Here is a 22,465-nt window from a genome sequence, read left to right on the forward strand (position 1 = left end):
TATGGCTAAGTTCCTCTGGTTTTAAACCAGAAATACAGCAAGCACTGCTGAATATGCCTTTTAATAAAAAGCACCTGTTTGGCCCTGAAGTCCACACGGCCATAGAAAAACGGAGAAAAGACTCAGACACCGCCAAATCAATGAGAGCCTTATGCACAACACCTTATAGGGGCTCCTTTCGCAGACAACAATTCAGAGGAGGATTCAAGCCACAGTCCAAAGAGGCTTCTACCTTCCAGGCAAAACAAGGGCAACAGCAGTACCAGAGAGGGGGATTTATAGGGTCTTATAGAGGCCAATACTTAAGAACTAAGGGCAAGTTCCAGACTTCAAGCCACTACCCCATCTAAACAGTGACTTATTTACCATCCCTCAACCCCACGCACCTCTTGTGGGGGGCAGACTGCAGCAATTCCACTCCCAATGGCAAAATATCACCACAGATCAATGGGTATTGTCAATTATCTGCAATGGCTATTGCCTAGAATTGATTTCTACCCCACCAAATGTTTCTCCACATTACCACAAACTGTCCCCAGAACACAATGTTATGTTACAACAAGAAGTGCAATTGCTACTACTAAAACAGACTATAGAATTGGTCCCACATTCTCAACAAGGAACAGGAGTATACTCACTATAATTCCCAAAAAGGATGGCACTCTCAGGCCCATCCTAGATCTCAGATCACTAAACCTACATAGCCTGTCAGAACACTTTCACATGGTAACTCTGTAGGACGTCATTCAACTATTACAAAAACAAGATTACATGACTGCATTAGACCTCAAAGATGCGTATTTCCATATACCCATCCATCCAGCTCACAGAAAGTACCTAAGATTTGTGATAGCAGGAAACCATTATCAATTCAAAGTTCTACCGTTTGGTATAACAACAGCCCCAAGGGTATTAACAAAATGTCTAGCAGTAGTAGCAGCCTACCTAAGACAACACATACATGTCTTTCCATATCTAGACGATTGGCTAATAAAATCAAGCAATTTTTTACAATGTCAAAAACACACACAATAGAGACAAAACATACACTAGGGTTCACTCTCAACTACCAAAAATCCAATCTTCAACCAGCTCAGGTGCAGCCTTACCTAGGTGCTATTCTTAATACGCTAAACGCCTTAGCCTATCCAAATACACAAAGGGTACAAGCTTTTCAAAATCTCATATCATGAATGCAGCCAAATCAACAATGCACTGTAAGATTTATCATTAATCTATTAGGAATGATGCCATCCTTCATAGCAATAGTACAAAATGCAAGACTAAACATGACAACACTACAACAGTGCCTTTCACAGCAATGGTCTCGAGCACAGGGTTAATTGCAAGATCTAGTGTTGTTAGACCGCCAAACCCACAAGTCCCTTCACTGGTGGAATCTCAGCAATTTAATGAAGGGACGCTCATTTCAAGACCATGTGCCTCCACAATAACAACGGATGCATCAATGAAAGTTTGGAGAGCTCATCTCAACAACCTTACTATTCAAGGGAAATGGGAGTCAAAACAGCTAAATTATCACATAAACCATTTAGAAATATTAGGTGTGTTCCTTCCCCCTAAAAGTGTTTCTGCTGCTTCTCAAACACAAGAAAAAAACAGACAATATGACAACCATGTATTACCTAAAGAAACAAGGCGAGTCACATTCATCTCAACTGTCCCTTCTAGCCCAAACAATATGGAAATGGGCAATTCATAGTCAAATTCATCTACTACCAGAATACATCCCAGGAATACGCAATCAGCTAGCGGATCTCCTAAGCAGAACACACCAACAGATACACGAATGAGAGATTCACTCTCCGGTACTTCATCAGTACTTTCAAAAGTTGGGGACACCAGACATAGACTTATTTGCAACAAGTGAAAATGCTAAATACCAAAACTTTGCATCCAAACACCCACACCCTCTGTCCAAGGGCAATGCCCTATGGATCAACTGGTCAGGGATATTTGCTAACGCTTTTCCCCCTCTCCCACTACTTCCATTTCTGGTCAACAAACTGCGTCAGACTTCTCTCACCATGATACTCCTTGCCCCAAGGTGGGCAAGACAACATTGGTACACAACACTCCTAGAATTGTCAATAGTACCTCACTACACATTTCCAAACAGACCAAGTTGTTAACACAAAACAAAGGACAAATCAGACATCCAAATCCCAGTGTTCTCAACTTAGCGATTTGGTTCCTGAAGTCGTAGAATTTAGATACTTACAACTTCCATTAGAATGCATGGAAGTTCTCAAACAAGCATGCAAGCCTACAACTAGGCAATGTTATGCTAACAAATGGAAAAGATTTGTTTATTACTGTCAATCTAAAAATACTGACCCACTTACAGCTTCAATACAAGATATTGTATGCTACCTACTTCATTTACAGAAATCAAATTTAGCTTTCTCATCTATTAAAATTCATCTTACTGCCATATCAGCATATTTACAGACTGTACAACATACCTCACTCTTTAGAGTCCCAGTTATAAAAGCCTTCATGGAAGGACTAAAACGTATTATTCCACCCAGAACACCTCCTGCTCCCGCTTTGAATCTCAATATTGTACTCAGGAGATTGATGGGCCCACCTTTTGAACCCATGCATTCCTGTGAGATTCAGTTCTTAACCTGGAAAGTTGTTTTCCTAGTAGCTATTACTTCATTACGTAGAGTTAGTGAAATACAAGCATTCACTCTTGAAGAACCTTTTTTTCCAAGTACACAAACATAAATTTGTACTTAGAACCAATCCAAAATTTCTCCTAAAGGTGGTATCATCTTTTCACATAAACCAGACAGTGGAATTGCCAGTCTTCTTCCCACAGCCAGATTCAATTGCAGAAAGAGCCCTTCACACTCTTGACCTTAAAAGAGCTCTTATGTACTATGTGGATAGAACAAAAAAATTCAGAAAAACATAGCAGATTTTTGTTGCTTTTCAACACCCACATAAACGGAATCCTATCTCTAAACAAGGATCAGCAAGATGGATTGTTAGATGTATACAAACATGTTACATCAAGGCAAAAAGACAACTTTTAATCGCACCTAAAGCACATTCCACTAGGAAAAAAGGTGCATCTGTGGCATTTTTAGGAAACGTACCAATGGCAGACATATGTGAAGCTGCCACATGGTCTACACCACATACATTTACAAACCATTACTGTGTAGATGTAATTTCAAAGCAACAGGCCAATGTTGGTCAAGCTGTCTTAAGAACATTATTTCAAACAACTCCCACTCCTACAGGCTAGCCACAGCATTTATTGAGAGACTAACTGATTTGTGGTCTATGCATAGCATGTGTATGTGCAGCTACACATGCCATTGAACTGAAAATTTCACTTACCTAGTGTACATCTGTTTGTGGCATGTAGTGCTGCAGATTCACATGCACCCTCCTTCCTCCCCGGAAGCCTGTAGTCGTTGCAGTTCATATATTTTGTACATATGTATATACATGTCCATTTGCATGGACATCTATTTTTACTTGCTATTTCTATACAACATTTATATTACTACACTCTATCACTCCTTCAAACACCCTTTTGCGGGAAAACAATCTTTAACAACGGAGTCGATGCCCATGCGCAGTATGACTGAGAGGAAAAACAACTTGTAACACTCTGAGCCCAACACTAGATGGCGGAGTAATGCATAGCATGTGCCTCTGCAGCACTACATGCCACGAACAGATGTACACTGGGTAAGTGTCATTTTCCATATATATCTTCTTCTCGATGTTTATCATCCACCAATGCAGCTACACCAATAATAAAGTTGTCAAGAGTGCCAGCGCGTTTTGGCAAAAGCCTTCATATGGACCATATATATATATATGTATGTGTATATGTATATATATGTATATGTATATGTGTATATGTATGTATATGTATAATTTTGTCAGCTCTAGAAAGGGCTCATAGTAGATTTACTCCAACAGTGTTCTTGAGGCCAATAATAATCAAAAATGTATCTTTATCATCCTTGAAAAACTAAACTGAAAACTGTTTGATATCTCTTTTGCCATGTTCATTAATAATAAACAGATTATTAGCCCTTGATTTGGCAAGTCCATCTCAATTTTCGCTCAACACCCTTTCTAATGACTTGAGACACTTTCAGACCCCTTCTCATTAAAACTCGGCCACGATTTAGCTCAAGTTTTAAAAGACCAATCTACCCTCTACTTGCTGTATCTTTTAAGACTGTGCATCTATGCATAGAAGGACATCTTTTGAAAAAGGCTGGATGAGATCCCAACTTTCCCTGCAACTGTAGTACTTGTGCAACTGAACTGGAATCAGAACTGATTGAAGCCACTGATGACCTAAAAAGGGCAGCCGATGTCGATATGGTTGATGGTTAGATAGGTCAGCATCATTTAACAGTATCAACGAATGCATTCTCCTGCAATATTTTCCAGACAGTGGCATTTCTGGACTAGTCTAACTTTGTTTTTAAATCTTTTTAGATCAATTGATCTCATAGGAGCTTTCTTTGCAGCTTTCATTCTAAGCCTTTCCCTGTTAGCTGCATTATTTTACTTGGATCAGTCATATCATTATATATATTCACTGCTGATGTTCACCCTCTGCCTTCTCAAATTTGCTTGCCCTGACTTCTGTTCTGCACCCATACAGATGATCCATAGCCTAGTTTTAGTTGCATGACTCGCATCAATGACCAAAAAAATGTAATCTCTGCCTTGGTGAAATCAGGACTTGTCTGAATTTAGTTTGGGACAATTCTGATTCATCCAAGACTGAAACCCTGGTAGTGGGATGCATCCCCCTCAGCGTAGTCACAGGTATATTGTCTCAAAGAACTTGGCCATGTACCATCCACTTTGTCCACAGTGAAAAGTCTAGTTATGAAATTGAATGAAAAGCTTAGCATTATAACATACCCACTGTTGCAGCAGTGTGCAGTTCCAGTTCCTCAAAATTTGTAAATTGGCACTCTTACTTTCTCTCGAAGCTCAGTACACAGCTTTAATGACCTTTCTTGTAATTAACTATATCTAGGCCTGACCAAGTGTCAGTTCCATAGACTTCAGTGCATTCAGCAGCAGGCTGCTAGACTGATTCTTTCACATCCTTCCTTCGCCAAAGCCTGGCTACATATGATTATCACCCCAGGACAGGGATCTGCAAAGTCAGTCCTGGAGAGCCGGGTCCATGCCAGGTTTTTAGCATATCCATATGTAGAAAAAAGATGTTTCATAAATCTACATTTTTATAAATGTGGATATGCTAAAAACACGGCATGGACCTGGCTCTCCAGGACCGACTTCGCAGAACCCTGCCCCAGGAGATCACCCTGCTTGGCTAAACTAACTTTAACTTGCTTTCAAGTACGCTTTGTCGTCAGATACTCCATCAGTGACTGATCTTTTTATTATCTGACCTCCATAGCCTGGAATATTGTCCTTGACTTAAGAACCATGATCTCCCATACTGATTTTAGGATGAAACAGAAAACGGTCCTTAATTAGTAGCAATATATCACAGGTTTTCTTTGTGACTATAGTGAAAGGAGAACCATGGGAGTGTATGCGCTTTACAAAAATCAGCTGTCTTAACATAATAAAGGCAATCCTGATAGAGTTTTTGATGCTTTTTGTAACCGTTTTGACACACCATTGACAAGACATTCTACCATGTGTCAAGTGAGTTTCATTTTGCAGAAATGGAGATAGACTTGTGGGTGACTTATTTGAGTCTTGACTGTATTGGGAGTAATTAAGTGGCATTTCACCATAGGTGTGGCATTGTTCCATGTTTGAAGGAAGTATGAATTGACCATAGCTCAATTTACTTTTAAGCTACATAGCAAAAATTGGTTTTCGTTTTCACAACATGATCTGTACAGGTTGTAGACCCACTTCATTCATCTTTTTTTATATGTTTTTACCATGGAACCTGTAACTCCACCCCTTACCTCTCAAAGCCTTCCTGAGGATCTATCATTAAGATGGAGCATATGGAAGAAGGTGTTCCAAAAGTATGCCAGGATGTGTGGGGCAAATTTAGGGGCAGAACACTGATTATTTATATCTGATAGTGACTTCTAGTTTCAGATTCCTTACCTTAGAATTTCCCCCAGGTGTCAGACTGGATCCAGCGATTTCTTCTTCGAGCAATACCCTTGTGCGTCAGTAGGTGGTGTTGGTCGACTCCGCGGGCATCGTTGGCATCATAGTCGCCGTGATGACGTCGGGAGTAGTATATGGACACTGCCTTTGTGCAGTGACGTCAGTTCTTTTCTTTCCGCGCCACACGCTGATCCAAAGAAGAGCTACCCTGGTCTCTTTTTGACCGACTTCGACCGTTTTGTCGAGTTTTTGTGAGAATTTGTGGTACGTCGAGGACGTCCTCGAAGACCAGTTTCAGGCCATGCGAGGACTGTCACCGCACGATGTTGGTGACGGATCCTCATCAGGTTTGTCTGTGGTGCCTCGAGCACGACCAGAACCCGAAGTTGTGCTCCGAGTGCTGGGCCATGCACCCGAAGGCTTTGAGGGAGTGGTCCCTAAAGCTAATGGCGGTACAGCACTCGACTCTGCTTAAGTCCCGGTCTTGATCGAGAGGAAGGTCTCAAGACCATTCGCCGAGCCATCACCACTCATCTTCTTCTAAATCTTGGGTGCAGGTAAGAGGAAGTCGAAGAGGTCCCATCTCTCTCCAACTTCGCCTTGTCGTTCGGCTGACGCGACGCAGGAAGAGCGTCAACGCTCAACGCTCAAGGCCTCTGTCCTCTGAGCCTGCGTCTGAGTCCGCTCCGTGCTTCCCAGAGTTTGCCGGAGCGACCCCCGCCCAACTTAGAGTTCTATGAGGCTATGTGCCTCATCTTTGGAGGGACCCACCATGATAGGGTGACTTCAGGCCCACGGGGTTCAGTTGAGGGTCGTTCGGGTTCCGCGCCGGTGGCTTCAGCTCCTGCCACCGAGGTCCCCTCCAGATCCGCGCCGGTCGCACCCTTGAGACCTTCCCTGGCACTGGGATGATTGTCGACGCTCCCGACGTTGACCCGATCCTTATCCCCGACGACTCTGAGTCGGAGCGGCGTCAGCCAACGCCACATTTGTCTTCAATGGGGCCTATTAGCCCCAGTTCAGATTCGGACCCTTTTTCCTATGGGAACGAATTCGAGGAGGGATTGGAGGGTGTCCCTGGACCCTTATAAATACCAGGATGACCCATCGTTTGAACGGGCTCCGGAATTGGGCGACGCCAGTGGTCTGGATACTTCTCCTTACGCTGGCATGCTGTCTCTTCCTACTGTGGCTGCAGCAGAGGGAGCAACTTATCGAACGGTGGTCAGCAGGGCAGCTGAGGTTCTTGGCCTTGAGCTTCCTACTGTAGAGGTCAGGACCAGTCTCCTGACGGAGGTGCTTCAGCCTGGGGCTTCCACATCAGAACCCCTTTTGCATTCAATGAAGCCCTCACCGATGTCCTTTTGGGTACTTGGTCCAAACCCATCACGCGCTCCTGTGAATAAGACTATCGCACGCAGCCATCGGCCTGCTCCGAATCACCCTACATTTCTGTCCCAATACCCCACGCCTGAGAGTCTTGTCATCCAGGCTTCCTCTTCTTCAGGCGCATTCCCTTCCACACCTCTGGATAGGGAATCAAAAAGGCTGGAACAGTGTGGTAAGAAGTTTTCTTCCTCCAGCCTCGCGCTGCAGTCTGTGAACACTGCATGCCTTTTGGGCCACTATTCCCACTCTTTGTGGGATATGGTTGCGCAAGTCCTGACGCAGATACCAGAGGAGGGTCCATGCCATCGTCTCCCAAGCTGTGAACGATAGGAGAGATGTGGCAAAGTTCACAATCCGTTGTGGGCTGGACACAACCGACTCTCTGGGCAGATTGGTTGCTACGACGGTGGCATTGAGTTGCCACGCCCGATTGGATTTTTCTGGGGATGTCCAACAGTCCCTCATGGACATGCCCTTCGATGGCTCCCGTCTCTTTGGAGACAAAGCGGACTCTGCCTTGGAGAGATTCAAGGATTCCCGGGCTCCGGCTTGGTCCCTTGGTCTTTCCTCTGCTCCTCGCCCCCACAGTCCGCTTTTTGCCCCTTTCGTGGCCACAGAAGCGGCTCCCTGTTGCGTCCTCCACCCAGCCACCGTGCCACCCATGCTGTCCAGCCTCTGTGTGGCCGGGGACGCAGAATCCCGCGTGGGACAGGGATCCAGAGGTCTACCCAGTTCTCCTCTGCTCCCGCTGCAGCCTTCAAACTCTCCTAGTCCATCCCCTCACTCCCATCCAGTTGGAGGCAGGATTTGCCATCACCTGCCCCACTGGGAATCCATCACTACGGATAGGTGGGTTTTTCAGATTGTTCGAAATGGCTACTCCCTCCCTTTGGGATTTGTTCCACCAGCCATGCTTCCATCCTTCAGTCACCTTCCAGAGGATCATTTGGCATTTCTCCACCAGGAAGTCGCAGCTCTCTTGGCCAAGGGAGCTATAGAATAGGTCCCTGTGCTCGAAGTAGGTTGTGGTTGTCATTCCCACTACTTTCTGGTGCCGAAAAAGGACAAGGGCTTACGTCCTATCCTAGACCTTCGGGACCTGAACTGCTACTTCAAGACGGAGAAATTCAAAATGCTCATCCTGTATCAGGTTCTGTCTGCCTTGGACCCAGGAGACTGGATGGTAGCGTTGGACTTGCAGGACGCTTATTTCCACATCCCCATCCTGCCTGCCCACAGACGTTACCTACGCTTCGTGGTAGGTCACAAGCACTTACAGTTTACCGTGCTCCCCTTCAGCCTTACCAGCGCACCTCTGATGTTCACGAAAGGCAGATGAAGCTTGATCACCTGTGGGGCTTCTAGCAGATGGGCCCAACTAAGAAGAGGCCCACACCCATACCAACAAACCACCAAAGTCCAGGAATGGCATCCCAGAGTGACCTGTCATGTCTGTGTGCTCCAAGAGGTCCCACTGAGATGGAGGCCTGGATTATACCAGCATTGGGCCCCCGTGCTCGTCTCCTCGTGTGGTGACGCTCCTTGGCAAGACCCAGAAACAGGGCAAAGAACACAGGACAGGCAGGCCTTACGTAGAGACTAGGGCGGTGCAACTAGCCCGAAGGCCGGACCACTAGGTGGTTGAACCTGGCCAGCAACTAACTAGGCGCACACCATGAGAGGGTGAGGATTGCAAAGGCCCAGCGATGACCAGTGACATATATGTGGTAAGACACATCCTGGGGACACCACTACACACTGGGGGGAGGACCGTAGAATCTAGATTTCCCCATCACAGTCCTGCCAGGGGGGAGAGCCAAAAGGAAAACCCACACCTTCTACCCACCTAGCATGTCGAGAAATTACCCTGCTGTGGGTGAGATTACACCAACCTGAGGGTGGAGGAAACTATACAACTACGCTGAGGCTCTTTGAAGACCTGCCACACTGCCACCAACACTTCCACTCTACCGTGACCTGATGTCCTCAGCCTAATGCTTTCTTGTGCACTAGTACATGGGTTAAACTCTGCAGCGGTCCCTCAGAGATAGGCTTGTAACCCACTTACACTGGCAGATAACCAGCTGGAGTTATCTTTGGCTGGAGTATACACATGGGAAAACATCACAGCCAACGATATAAACACCATGACCACTACATGATCTAAAAGAGGATTGACTAACAAGGAACTTTTTCAGGCCTACTTCTCCAAGAAAAGGGATGCCGCTACTACGACCCCTGTGCAGCCAGTGATGAACCTAGACCGAAGACCTGCACCTCCAAGGGAAGAGTCGGAGTTCCCCACCAAAAGCTTCATGGTCCACTTCTTCACAGAAATTAAGATTAAGGTCGGCACTGTCCAAGCAGAGATCGAGCACAGCCTCTTGGAGCTCCAGAAGCATCTGCAAGAACTATGTACAAGAGTCGACCACCCAGAGATGACATAGGACATCGCACCCTAGACCATGAGGGTTATCACTTCCACCTAGTGACAATGAATGACCAACTAATAACGCTCCAAGAGAAACAGGAGGACCTGGAAAACTGGTCCCGCCGTTATAAACTATGAATCAGTGGGGTCTCCCTTGGCAAGCAGGGTAAAGACATGAAAAGTTGTATTCAGGGCCTAACTGAGACCATCCTCCACGACCATGGATCACAGACCACTTACGCATCGACAGACCCACAGAGCTGGCCCTAGAGCCCCAAATTCAAAACTAGCCCTTGACATCCTAGTCTGAATCGACTATTCTGAGGTGAAAGAGGCGATCCTAGAGTTAGGGATACACAGTGGCCCAATACGTTCTAACTGAGACGAAATCCAAATATTACAAGATTTATCCTAAATCACATTGATCAAGTATGGGTCATTTTGCCTGCTTACTATGTTCTTGCAAGAAAGCAAGGTTAGATACCGTTAGGGACATACTTTTCACCTCATGGTTAAGTGGCAAGGTAAATGCTGGGCCTTCAAGGAGGCTTGCATGGCACTAAATCATTCCCTCCCAGAGTCCGAAACGCCATAAGAATCACACCACCAAAAGAGTCTGGAGTGGACACAACTTGGACGGGACCGCAAACAGGACCTCCCACAACCAGTGGAAATATTAGCAGGCCGGAAATCAGCTCTAGATCAGGTCCACAAAGTGAGCAGCTCTTTGTCACCCAACACTCAACTTTCACAGTGCTTCATGAGATGACAAATGGCTGATCCTATTGACGGCCCCACCTGCAGTCTGTGCCAAGATGTGAGAGGACCCAGGGTGAGAGGGGGTGGGGGGAGCGGGGGCAAGCAAGCGCCTGGGCGCTGCCGACTCAGTTGAACCTTTCCTTTACAGAATTTACATCTTAATCCTTACTGGACTGACATTGTTGACTAAAGACCCCAAAAGGATTGTTCTACATCTAATGACATCCATCTCAATTGAGACTATGACTTCTTTATGTTTGTTGTTCTAGTTCATGTTCCGAATGGGGATCCTTGGTTTCTGAGAGGGAATGGCCGTCCAGGCCATGTCCACCTTTTTGCATGGGACACTAAATCTATACCTATTGTGATAGGACATTGTCCATTAGCGCTCTTCATATTCTTACCTACAATGTCTGAGGTCTCAATAACCTCACTAAACAACTCTACATTCTACGCAAATTATCCCTCCTGACATAGGGCTGCTACAAGACACACCTGCTGCAATTAGATCACTCCCGCTTGAAATCCAGAGATTATGCGGGCCAACACAGAGGGGACACTTCGAAATGCTTGTGGGGGAATAGGTGTTCATACGGGGCTCAGAAAAAGGCTTACCCCTCACTCTAGCCTGCATCTACAGCCCCAAACAACAACAATAATCCTTCCTGACAGATGTGATTCATACCCTCTCAGCCTGGTTTAATGCACCCCTAATAAGTAGGGGAGACCTTAACCAAGTCCTAGACCTCATGGTGGCTATCGACCAAACCAGGAAGGGATGCTCAGCGCTCATACCTACTCCAGGTAAGACGCTATTGTAAGAAATGGGACTGGTCAGTACATGGAGAACACGCCACCCTCTTACCTGAGACTATTCCTATTTATTTGAACCCCACAAACATACAGTAGGCTTGATTATATTCTCCTACATAAGGGTCTGCTCCCTAATTTGACAGACTCCACTTAATACCCCATGGACCATTCTCCTGTATGCTGACACACATGTTCCTGCAGACCCAGAAATACCAACTCCTGGTAACTTCTTGATGCTAGTGACAGTCACCAGGCAGTCCTGAAGGGAGCTGAAGCCTTCCTCTTATGTAATGATACTGAGGAGGTGAATGTGGCCCCACTCTGGGACACCTTAAAGTCAGTCCTTCAAGGTATCATTACAGTAGAAGCCCCACAGCTCCAAAATACTCCGAGAGGAACTGTGCCCTAAATTAGGCATGAGACTAGAGAAGCTCGAGACAGAACACAAAACGACCCATTCCCCAAAAATATAGATAAAATCTGCATAGTTCAAGGCCAGATCCAGACCCCAAAAACTGATAGTTCAGCATACCTCTTCGCACAACTCTACAGTAATACGACTGTGGTAATAAATTGGGTAAACTGATGGCAAGCCTCCTGCGGTCTTGCTGTGCTAAGACCGCCATACCAGATGTCCTGCTTCCACTGGAACCAATGTACACAGGGGACCAGTGGCAGAAGGCACCATGCTTTCACACTTTCTGCAACTTTATATCAACCAGCAAACAGACTCCCAAGAGCGCTTAAGATACCTTATGAAAGCGAAACTACCAAAGCTAAGCCTCTCGGCTAGAGCGACTCTTGATAGACCGTTAGAAAAGGAGGAAATCCTCACAGCCATATATCTACCCTATGACCTTCCAAGGCACCAGCCCCCAATGGATTCACAGCAGCCTTTTAAAAGTACTGTGGCTCCATCATATCACCCATATTTCGCAAAATATACAGAAAGATAATCAACAAGGGCAGTCTCATCCCAACTATGATTGAATCTGCTATAGCCCTGATTCCTAAACCTAACAAAAATCCTAGTGTCTGTGGATCGTATCAGCCCATATCCCTCCTTAACACAGATGCTGAGATTCTCACCAAAATAGCCATTCTGAGACTCCACCTTCTGATGGAAACTTCGATATAACTTGATCATTCAGGCTTCCATCTCAGCACACTGAGCTGGTGACAATGCAGAGAAGGCCCTCCACTTACACAACATTGGCACCACAGGTACCAAGCACTCTATCATGATCACCCTGGATGTCGAAAAAGGCGTTCAACAGAGTTCACTGGGACTTCATGACGGATATATTGAAAGAGACTGGGATGGTGAGCACATTTATGTTCTGGCTCCTTGCAGGATATCAAGCGCCACAGGTCAAGATCTGAATCAATGGCCTCTTTCCTCACACTTCAGGGATGCCCTACACCCCACCCCGTTTGCCCTCACAATGTAACCACTAGTGCAATACATCTGGAATAACTCCCAGATTAAAGGGATTTAATTTGGCCAACATGAACTGAACCTGAAAATGTTTGCCAACGATAGCCTCTCGTCTCTGGCAGACCCACAGTCTCCCTTCCCCAGGTGGGCAAGGAGCTTCACCACTATCACAACGTCTCGGGGTTCAAAATTAATGTCCCCAAATCCAAAATCCTGAATATATCTCCCCCTTGGGCAGTGGTACAAAAGGTACAAGTGCTCACTTCCCTACATGGGCCACTACACAAATGGGCTACTTGAACTTGACACTAAGCCCCCACACTAGCTAAAACTAGAAATATAAACCTCCATTGCTTGAAATGAGGCATCCAGTTTGAATTAAACAGCTGAAAACATAAATCCCTCTCACTTCTAGGTAGAATAGCAGCGTACAAAATGACAATACTGAGTAAAATATTATACCTGTTTCAGACCCTCACTCTGAATAACAGGGCAATACATAACTGACCTCCAGACAGTGTGTGCCACCTTTATATGGTATGGCAAGGGAGAGAGGAACTGTTGAAAATAGGGCTTACTGTGCCAAAGATCAGAGGACTTGGAAATCCCCAACCTAGCTTATTATTGTGCTGCAAAACACCTAGACTACCTTACCCACTAGACACAAAGAAAAACAGAAGTGATGGTGCCTGAGCGATCATATGATGTCAGCGGGTGCCCTTGGGGAAAATGCCCTGACAACCTTGATTCAACTAGCCAAAAACACTCTATATCCCACCCCATCACAAGGGCGGCATTGCATGTCCAGGGCAGGGGGTAGGCGTTGGGGAGAGGGGTCAAGTGGGGTTTTGCCATATTCCCATTCCCATTTACCGCCTCTCTGGAGATATCGCAAATTTCACAATGAGACTGACCAGAGCCACATACAACAAATGGCTTGAGGAAGGGTGCAGAACACTAAAAAACTTGTTAATGCGAGGTTCCATCTAATCCTTCAAACACCTAAAGTAGTATCTTATCCTGGAGACCGAAAGAGACCGCTATCTACAACTACACCACTGGCTACTACACCCCAGAATTAAGAGTGTGCGTGGGAGGGAGGGGGAAGAGCCTTTACGTACTTTAAAAATTACTTCCTACACCGCACAGATAATAACCCTGCCATGTCTCTTTTATACAACATGCTAAATACCACACTAGGCTCCACCAAACAGATATTCCAGTGAACCTGGAAGAAGGAACTAGGCATCGCTCTAATACATGACCAGTGAGTGGAAATCTTGATTCACGTCAACAACTAAGCATCACATTCTGGAAGGAGGAAACCATCCTTAAGATACTATACTGCTGGCACTACACTCCAACACGTCTATCCAAAATGAAGAGCGGGGCGAGCCCCCTCTGTTGGAGGGACCCCTTGCTGCCATACTGTGGTCCTGCCCATGAGGCATCCTTTCTGGACTTCGATGTTGTTCACTATCAACCAAATCACTGGGTCATACCTGACTTGATGTGCTGAGATGACTTTTGGGCCATCCCATACCAGATATTTATTCACTCTTTGGTACACTAGGTAAACTGATATCTCACCTCCTGCTCACAGTGAAACAAATCATTTTACACCTTTGGGGGGCAATAAACTCTACCATCCGAATATAAATGGATTACAAGACTGTGGTGGATTCTCCACATGGAGAACTGTTGAAACTAGCAAGGGGGTAGGAAAAAGACTTAACCAAACAATGCAGCTCTATTGGAATACTTCAGCAGAGACTTCAAGGAGTGGTCATGCCCAAAGCACCTCCAAGCACAGAAATTTCTAAATCCATCCAAGCTAGATGACCATCACACCACAATTCGCCAGCATCATGGAGACATATAGGGCCCAGATGTGTCTGACATTGGAAGTTAAGAAAGCCAGAACTTGTTGCAGCAACATGACTTAACTAGGAGACCAGAGGAGTGGGGTTGGGGGATAGATGGCTAGAGCTCGGGCTAGCAGGGAGTTATTTAGGGATTGCCTGTTGTTCACTGGTCACGATATTCAGTCGACAATTGAACATGGCAAAACATGTTTATAAAAATGTATTCAAACCTAAACAATCATATCATCAGGCATGTCCTTGATGTCCCTGTGTATTCTTAACAGGAGGCAAGCTCAGTTAAAGCCCTTGGAGAACCTTGGAAAGCACGATGTAGAAAGCCAAGTCTAGTCCTTTCACTCCCAGGACAGAAGCAGGAGGCCAGAACAACAAAGCAACAGGCAGAGTGGCAGTCGCTCCCTCAGCAACAAGCTATTCTTCCTGGCAGAATGTCCTCAATCCAGAAATGTTCTAACTATGTGGGCAGATGTCCAATGCCCATTTCTGTCTTTGAAGCAGGCAGTCTTCAAAGAGAAGTCTTTGTAGTGTACAAGACTTTGCCATTCCTTGCCCTGGCCCCAGACACACTCCAGGGGGGTTAGAGACGGGTTTTTGTGAGGCCAGGCCCAGTCCTATTCAGGTGCATGTTTCTGCTCCTCCCACCACTCTAGCTCAGGAAGACCCATCAGCCTAGTGATGGGACTTCAGTATATGCAGGGCGCACCTCAGCTCCCTTTGTGTGTCTAGAATGAATTCACAAACAGCCCAGCTGTCATCCTGACCCAGATTTGTATTGGGCAAACAGGCAAAGGCGCAGAATGGTTAAGCAAGGAAATTCCCACTTTCTAAAAGTGGCTTGTAAATTGTGAGTTCCGAGACCCCAAACTCTCTATATATATGCTCCCAATGGGAAATTACACTTAAATAGATTTCAAGGCAATCCCCATGTTGCTCTGAGAGATAGGCCTTGCAATACTGAAAACCAAATTTAGCAGTATTTCAGTATCGGGACATGTAAAACACACATGTACATGTCCTACCTTTTAAATACACTGCCTCCTGCCCATGGGGCTACCTTGGGCCTATTTTAGGGGATGCACCTGCCAGGTCGAAATGGCAGTTTAAAACTCCACACAGTGGCAGGTCTGAGACATGTTTGCAGGGCTACTTATGTGGGTGGCACAATTAGTGCTGCAAACCCACTGGTAGCCTTTGATTTACAGGCCCTGAGCACACCTGGTCCACTATACTAGGGACATACCCGTAAATCAAATCAGCCAATGCATGGAGAAACCAATCTCCAATATATTTTAGGCAGAGAGCATATGCACTTTAGCACTGGTCAGCAGTGATAAAGTGCCCAGAGTCCCAAAGCCAACAAAAACAGGTCAGAAAAAAAATGAGTAAGAAGGCAAAAAGTCTGGGGATAACCCTGCAAAAAGAGCCAGGTCCAACAGAAGTGTGAAGGTAGACTAAGATGTAATAGAAAATTATTTTAGCTTGATTTATGTTAAAAGGATGTTAAGGGATTTATTCTGAGCAACAGTGTCTCTAATAATTGAAATGCCAACAAAACTAGGCTTTCAGTATTTCTATTAAGATCATGACAAACACATGCACTATCAGTGGTACTTCAGTTTATCAGTTTCATTAATACATCAGATAAACCAGGTCTGTCACCAAAGAAATGAGAACAAATGTAGTGAACAGATGAAGGGCACACCCCCTACCTCTGTTTACTCCACATCAAGCCAGATGTGATATGTGTATTTCAAGCATTTCGTCAAGATTCTTCTTCACACAGTTCATCCCTGCTCCAAAGCTGCAACCAAACACATCGAATGTTAGTGAGTGGCTGAACCTAGGCCTTAACGCGAGGTTCCTGATCAGTTGGACAGTGATTGAGTTCACAACCCTGATCAAACCTTCCAGTGTTCCTTGAAAAGATTAAGGGAAGCCTTGCTTATGAAAATGTTGTCCTCTGTGCTAAATGATGGCAATTGTTCATTTATGGAAGACTAATGGCCTTTATTCCTAAATATTCTAGTACTCCATCTACAGACCACAGCATTATTTTCTGTACATTGGTTTGTTATTTTATGAAATGATGGTGGGTTTGCAAAGGAAAGGTAACCAGTAGGCATCAGGATTGCCCTTCCTGGATATAGATACAATTGATAGGGCTAAACAGTGGACACATGTCATCCCTTTTAGGTTTGTTTTCTGTACTTCATAGACTCTTTTGTTTCTATTATGTTTTAGTGGTCTCGTTCTGTTTGTGGGTTTCTCTGTATAGGACTTTTGGCCTAGATGAGAACAGTTAAGTTACTGAGGAGAGAGAGCAGCTTGTAATTTTCCCAAAAAGCTTATCTTGATAGAGCCCAAATGAACAAAATATCTTTGACCCAGCAAGATCTCATAAAGGCCCTGATATCAGAGGAAGAATTGAAACCTACAAGGAAACTCTTAAATATCCGTAAATCACTGGACCCAAGGGCTTTACGGCAGGTTTTCTGTAAAACATATGCCCCTTGCTGATCCCACATCTCACCAAATATTTTAACTCTGTTCTTCAGTGGTGGGAAGATTCTCTCTCCTCGTAACAAGGTGACATTGAGAAAATGAACATTAAGAAATATATAATGATATTAAGTGATTGTTTTGACTTGTATCTTTCTGGCAGGCAGACATCTGGTCACTGGGAATCACTGCCATCGAGTTAGCCAAAGGTGAACCTCCAAACTCTGATCTTCACCCTATGAGGGTTCTCTTCCTGATTCCCAAGAACAACCCTCCAACACTGGAAGGACACCATAGCAAACCTTTCAAGGAGTTTGTGGAAGCGTGCCTCAACAAAGACCCACGATTCGTAAGTTAATGCTTTTCTGATACATTGCAGACACTTTAGAATGGTAAAATGGAAACCTACATTTGATGTCTCCTATTCCATTACCACACGTTTAAAACTAGCCTGCAGTGTGTCAGTGCCCTGAAACAACTGTATAACTTAACTTTTTCAGGCAATACTGATGACTTACAGGTTGAAGTACAGTCTAACGTGTGACACCAGAATAATTCAGGAGCGGCTTGTGGTGCTATATAGGGGTGGGGGGATTAATTAAAAAAAAAAAAAAAAAAAAAAAAAAAAAAGCTTACCTGTATCGTCCCCACCATCACCGCACTGCTCCTCTCCTGCAGACAGGCTGCAGGCTCCCAACTTGCCCAGCGGCCAATCCTGATGCTTCTCAGAGCAGCTTTAGGATTGGCTGGGAGCGCCCAGCCAGGGTGCTTCCAGGCAGACTGGGACCCTGTGCCTGCTCTCTCCAGCCCGGCAAAACTGTGCCAGGCTCGAGAAAGCCTACTGCGCATATGTGTTTGGCCTGCGGAGGCGGACGGCCAAACATACATACGCAGTGAGGGGGAGTGCTGTGCACTCCCCCTTCAGTGCTCGTCACAGCCTGTGGCCCCTCCCCTTTTACCTAAAAACGATAATAAACATAGTTTATTATGGTTTTTTGGTCAAAGGTTTGCAGCTGCTGCTGCTGGCAGGGGCGACGCTCCACCCTAGCGGAGGAGCCGCTCCTGGAATAATTCCTTAGCACACTAAAAAACAATATAAAATTTTGCACATCATATCTTTTCAGGTATAATGCAAAATAACACCAACTTGTAGTGCACCCTAACAGATGTAACAATTACCATCAACTAACAAACTGCACAAGCCAGCATCCTAACACATCCACCACAGCAGCCAGGACAATTTTTTTTTAATGTATTTTTATTGTCATTTTGAGTATATGAAATATGTACATAAAAGTATTTCTATATAATGGAAACAATGAGACAATTGTAGCTTGTAGAGGAAAGCACAAACATTTTTTACGTATGCAGTTATGATGTTCAGGATTTTCTTATGCAGAAAAAGGATAACAAGTGATAATATAACAATCTTCCGCTAATGTCAAAACGTTTGTTCTTCAGATGGCCCCGGGAGGGGCGGGGTTTGGGGGAAGGGAGGTGTTATATAATGCACTTCGTTTGACATTCTTACCCTCACCTTTTTTTACATGGTGCATCCAACATTGCCATTTGTTTAGATGTAAAGGTATTTTGACCATCCTTTCCAGACATATGTTTACTCATACTAACTTTCAAAGGCATCAAGGGAATTCGTAGAGGCCAATACAGTTAAATTTGTGAAACAAATTTTTTTTAAAAAAAATTAAACTATCAGGGTCTGTCCACCAATCTGAAGTGGAGATATCAGGTGAAACTCTGAGGCCATATAGCAGCCCATTTTGGGGGTGGATGGGGGGACGCCTCTATTGGTGTGCTCTCTATGAATAAATGTCTGGTGGGGGAGGGAAGGTGAGAGGCGTAGCCTCTCATGTCTCACAGGTCTGCAACCGTGGGTATTCAGGACACTCAGGGCCTGAGTTCTGGCCCTGTTATGAGTTTCCCGCTGGCCCAGCGGGAAACTACCCACACCATTGACACCAGCTCGTAATAGAGCCGGAGGCAATGTTGCAGTGCGTCGGGTGCAACAGCACCCGTCACTCTTTTCACTGCCTGTAATTCAGGCAGTGAAAATCCCAACGGGGCTTCCCATGGGGGTCTCTGCACTGCCCATGCCAAGGACCGTGTCTCTGCCAGCCTTTGCATGGCAGTGGAACTGCCATGTAAAAGCTGGTGGACCCGGGAGTCGTAATCTCTAGCTCCCTCTAGACTCTGGGAGTCCCCGTATGCTTTTGAGAGCGCTCCAGAGCAGCCACTCTCTGCTCCAGCGCCTCCTTCCGGGCCTTGTTTTCTTTGGCCGAGAGGGATATCACCTCCCCACGTATGACCACTTTAAGCGCCTCCCAAAGTGTCTCTAAACTAGTTAGTCCATTGTCATTCCGGCCAAGATAGTCCATGATCGCCTGTCGCACAGCGTCTGCCATATCCCGGAACTGCAAAATTGTGTCCCGAGAACGCCAACCAGGGCCCCGGGCTCGGCCAAGACCGAGGTGGGCCGTCAAAGTTATGGGAGCATGATTCGCCAGGGCCCTGGGCTCTATCGAAGTCTCCTGGATCCAGGAACGGAACTCCGAAGAGGCCAGGAAATAGTCTATACATGTGTATGTTTTTGAGGCGGCTGAATAAAACGAATAATGTCGAAGGCCCGGGTGGGCCTTCCACCAAATATCTTCTAGGTCACAGCCACCCACTGCAGTCCTGCCAAAGTCAGAACCCCGTCTGCCCACGTCGATGCCCTGATCTGGCCAGGTCATTGTCCATGACAATATTGAAATCCCCACACACAAGTATAGCCCTGTCCGGGGTCGTGAGCGTCGGGGATAAAGCCTGCTTCATTAAACTTTTTCTTGTTGAGTGTCGGGTGCATATATAGTTGTGATTGTGAAGTGGAATGAGTCTATGCAGACTCTGAGCCAGGTACCAGCCCTTAACCTCATGGATCTTAGCAATGACTTCCCCCCGGGGAAGGACCTCGAGAACAAATTCGCCATCCTGCCCTGCTTAGTGGGAGCGGAGGACCAGTACTGCAGGGGGAACCATTTGGAGCGCATACGATAAGTATCTGTAGCCAGCAAATGCGTCTCCTGTATCAGGCAAACATGACTCCCAGAGCTATCCAAAAAGGATAAAACTGCCAGCCTCTTGAAGGATTATTAAGGGCTCGGACATTGAGGCTTAGGAACTTAAAAATCAAGTGTGTAGAAGGAGGTGGGAGGCTGTGGCAGCTGACCCCTACGTTGAGGCTGGGTTCGGGAGTAGCCCTGGGTAAGGCAAACATTGGGTGTTATAGCGGCCTCAGGAAGAGTGTGATTCCTGCAAGGGGAATTAATTATAACTAAACAAGAAAGCACAACAGGTGCACATCAACCAACAATCAAGTCCTCTATGGGAAGTCCACGACAAGGCAGGGCTCCGAGCCGAGGTCTGAAACATTTCACGAGGCCCACTCATGGCATCCAGAGATTTACTTGTCTCGCCTGGTCCCCCAACCGGAATACGAGTCTAAAGGGGTGACCCTAGTTGTAAGATGTGGAGTTGGTCCGGAGGTAGTCTGTAATGGGCTTGAGCTCTCTGCACATCTGCAGAGTCAGCGCTGAGAGGTCCTAATAGAGCTGCAAGCTGTGCCCCCGAAACTGGATCTGAAGAAGACTCTGAGCTCTTTGGAGAATATCTTCTTTGGTCATGAAATTGTGGACACACACTAAAATATCTGGAGGGCACGCTCCCTAACCTCCCTTCCGGCCCACTCTGTGGACCCGATCCAGTGTGATCTCTTGCGTGTCTTCTGGGACTAGGAGGGAGCGAAACAAGGCTGTGACAAACTCTCTGATGTCGTCTCCCTCGGCCCCGTGTGGAACCCCTCTGATGCGTATATTATGGCGTCTGGAGCGGTTTTCCAAGTCCTTGGTCGCGATCTGCAATTTCTCTTGGTGTTCACGCAAGCGAAGTATTTCCTGTTGAAGTTGTTTGACTTCATCACCTCTGGAGATCTCGTTGTTCTCCATACTGGACACTCTTTCCCCCAGCGAGGTGATGTCAGCATGTAGTTCCCGCATCTCCTGGGCGATATGTTTTTGGAGCTACTGCAGATCCACCCTCAGAGTTGAACAAGGAAGTAAGGAAGCCTTTTGTGACCGGGGCCTCTCCATCGGCCTCTGCCTCTCCCGTTCCTTCAGGCCCCCTCGTCTGGGCCGCGGCCTCAGTCTGCTTGCTCTGTGACGGGTGCGATCTCATCAGCATCACCCTGACCGACTGATCCCTTTTAGGTTTGGTGGATGTCATCGCCCCTCTCAATGTCCTGCGAGGCCTCCGCTCCGTCTACCATAGAAGACTGTGCCCCACAGGTCCTCCGTCCCCTCGCCGTGGGCCTATCAGTCCCACTGAACCCCCTGATCCTGTTGTGGCGCAGCACTCCTCGCCCCAGGGGCCAAGGTCCACCACTTCAAGCGAGAACAGGAGGAGCCAGCCCCCCTCGTCCTAGCTCCCCGGGACCCCCCATTGGCCACTCCCGGAACCGTCAGGTCCCCCAGGGGCCGGAAGGCCCAAGCCTCACAACCCTGCTGCCTGCCGTCACCTCACCGCGGGCCCGATCAGTCCCGCCGAGACCTCCCCTTGCCGCAGCTCTTGATTTCACTTTAAGGGCCACAGGCCCACTGCGCCAGGAGGTGGCAGGGTAGCCCTGCTCCTTCCACGTTGGCCCCTCTTGATCCCGCCGGGCCGCTCCCAAAAACTGCCAGGCTCTCTTTGGGCCGGGGGGCCCAGGCCACGCATTGCTAACACGCTCCATTCCCTCCGCCCCCGGCCCGTTTCTTGCGTGGCCCGGCGTGTGCCACCGCCCTCTCATCTGCAGGTTGCGGTCGTCACCGCGCAATTAGATCTGGGGCCAGCCGTCCGTGCCCCTTGCTGCTACCCAGGGCCGGAGGCCTGGCCCGGCCGCCAACCGCGCTTGGGCCGAGCTCTGACGCCACCCGACTAGGCCCAGCCCTGTGTCAACCTTGGGGTGCTCCGTCCGGCCACAGGGTGCTGCCAGCGCCCCAAAGCACCCGGGGATGCTCGAAGAGAGAGGGCCCGGGACCGTCGTGCCACTGTCCTAGGCCCGGGCGGCGGAGCGCCCGAAGACGCGTCCGCTCACTC

General features: G+C 46.8%; 1 protein-coding gene across 1 annotated transcript in view; it reads left to right on the forward strand.

Annotated features, from left to right (window-relative positions):
- The window catches only part of STK25 (serine/threonine kinase 25), a 316,673-nt gene that overhangs the window by 155,806 nt on the left and 138,402 nt on the right, over nt 1–22,465 (forward strand). Inside the window, exon 6 of the mRNA XM_069213631.1 lies at nt 17,499–17,684. Coding sequence (XP_069069732.1) covers nt 17,499–17,684 — 186 coding nt within the window. The remainder of the gene's footprint in view (nt 1–17,498; nt 17,685–22,465) is intronic.

Source organism: Pleurodeles waltl, chromosome 11 (genome assembly GCF_031143425.1).
Source record: "Pleurodeles waltl isolate 20211129_DDA chromosome 11, aPleWal1.hap1.20221129, whole genome shotgun sequence".
Lineage (NCBI taxonomy): Eukaryota > Metazoa > Chordata > Amphibia > Caudata > Salamandridae > Pleurodeles > Pleurodeles waltl.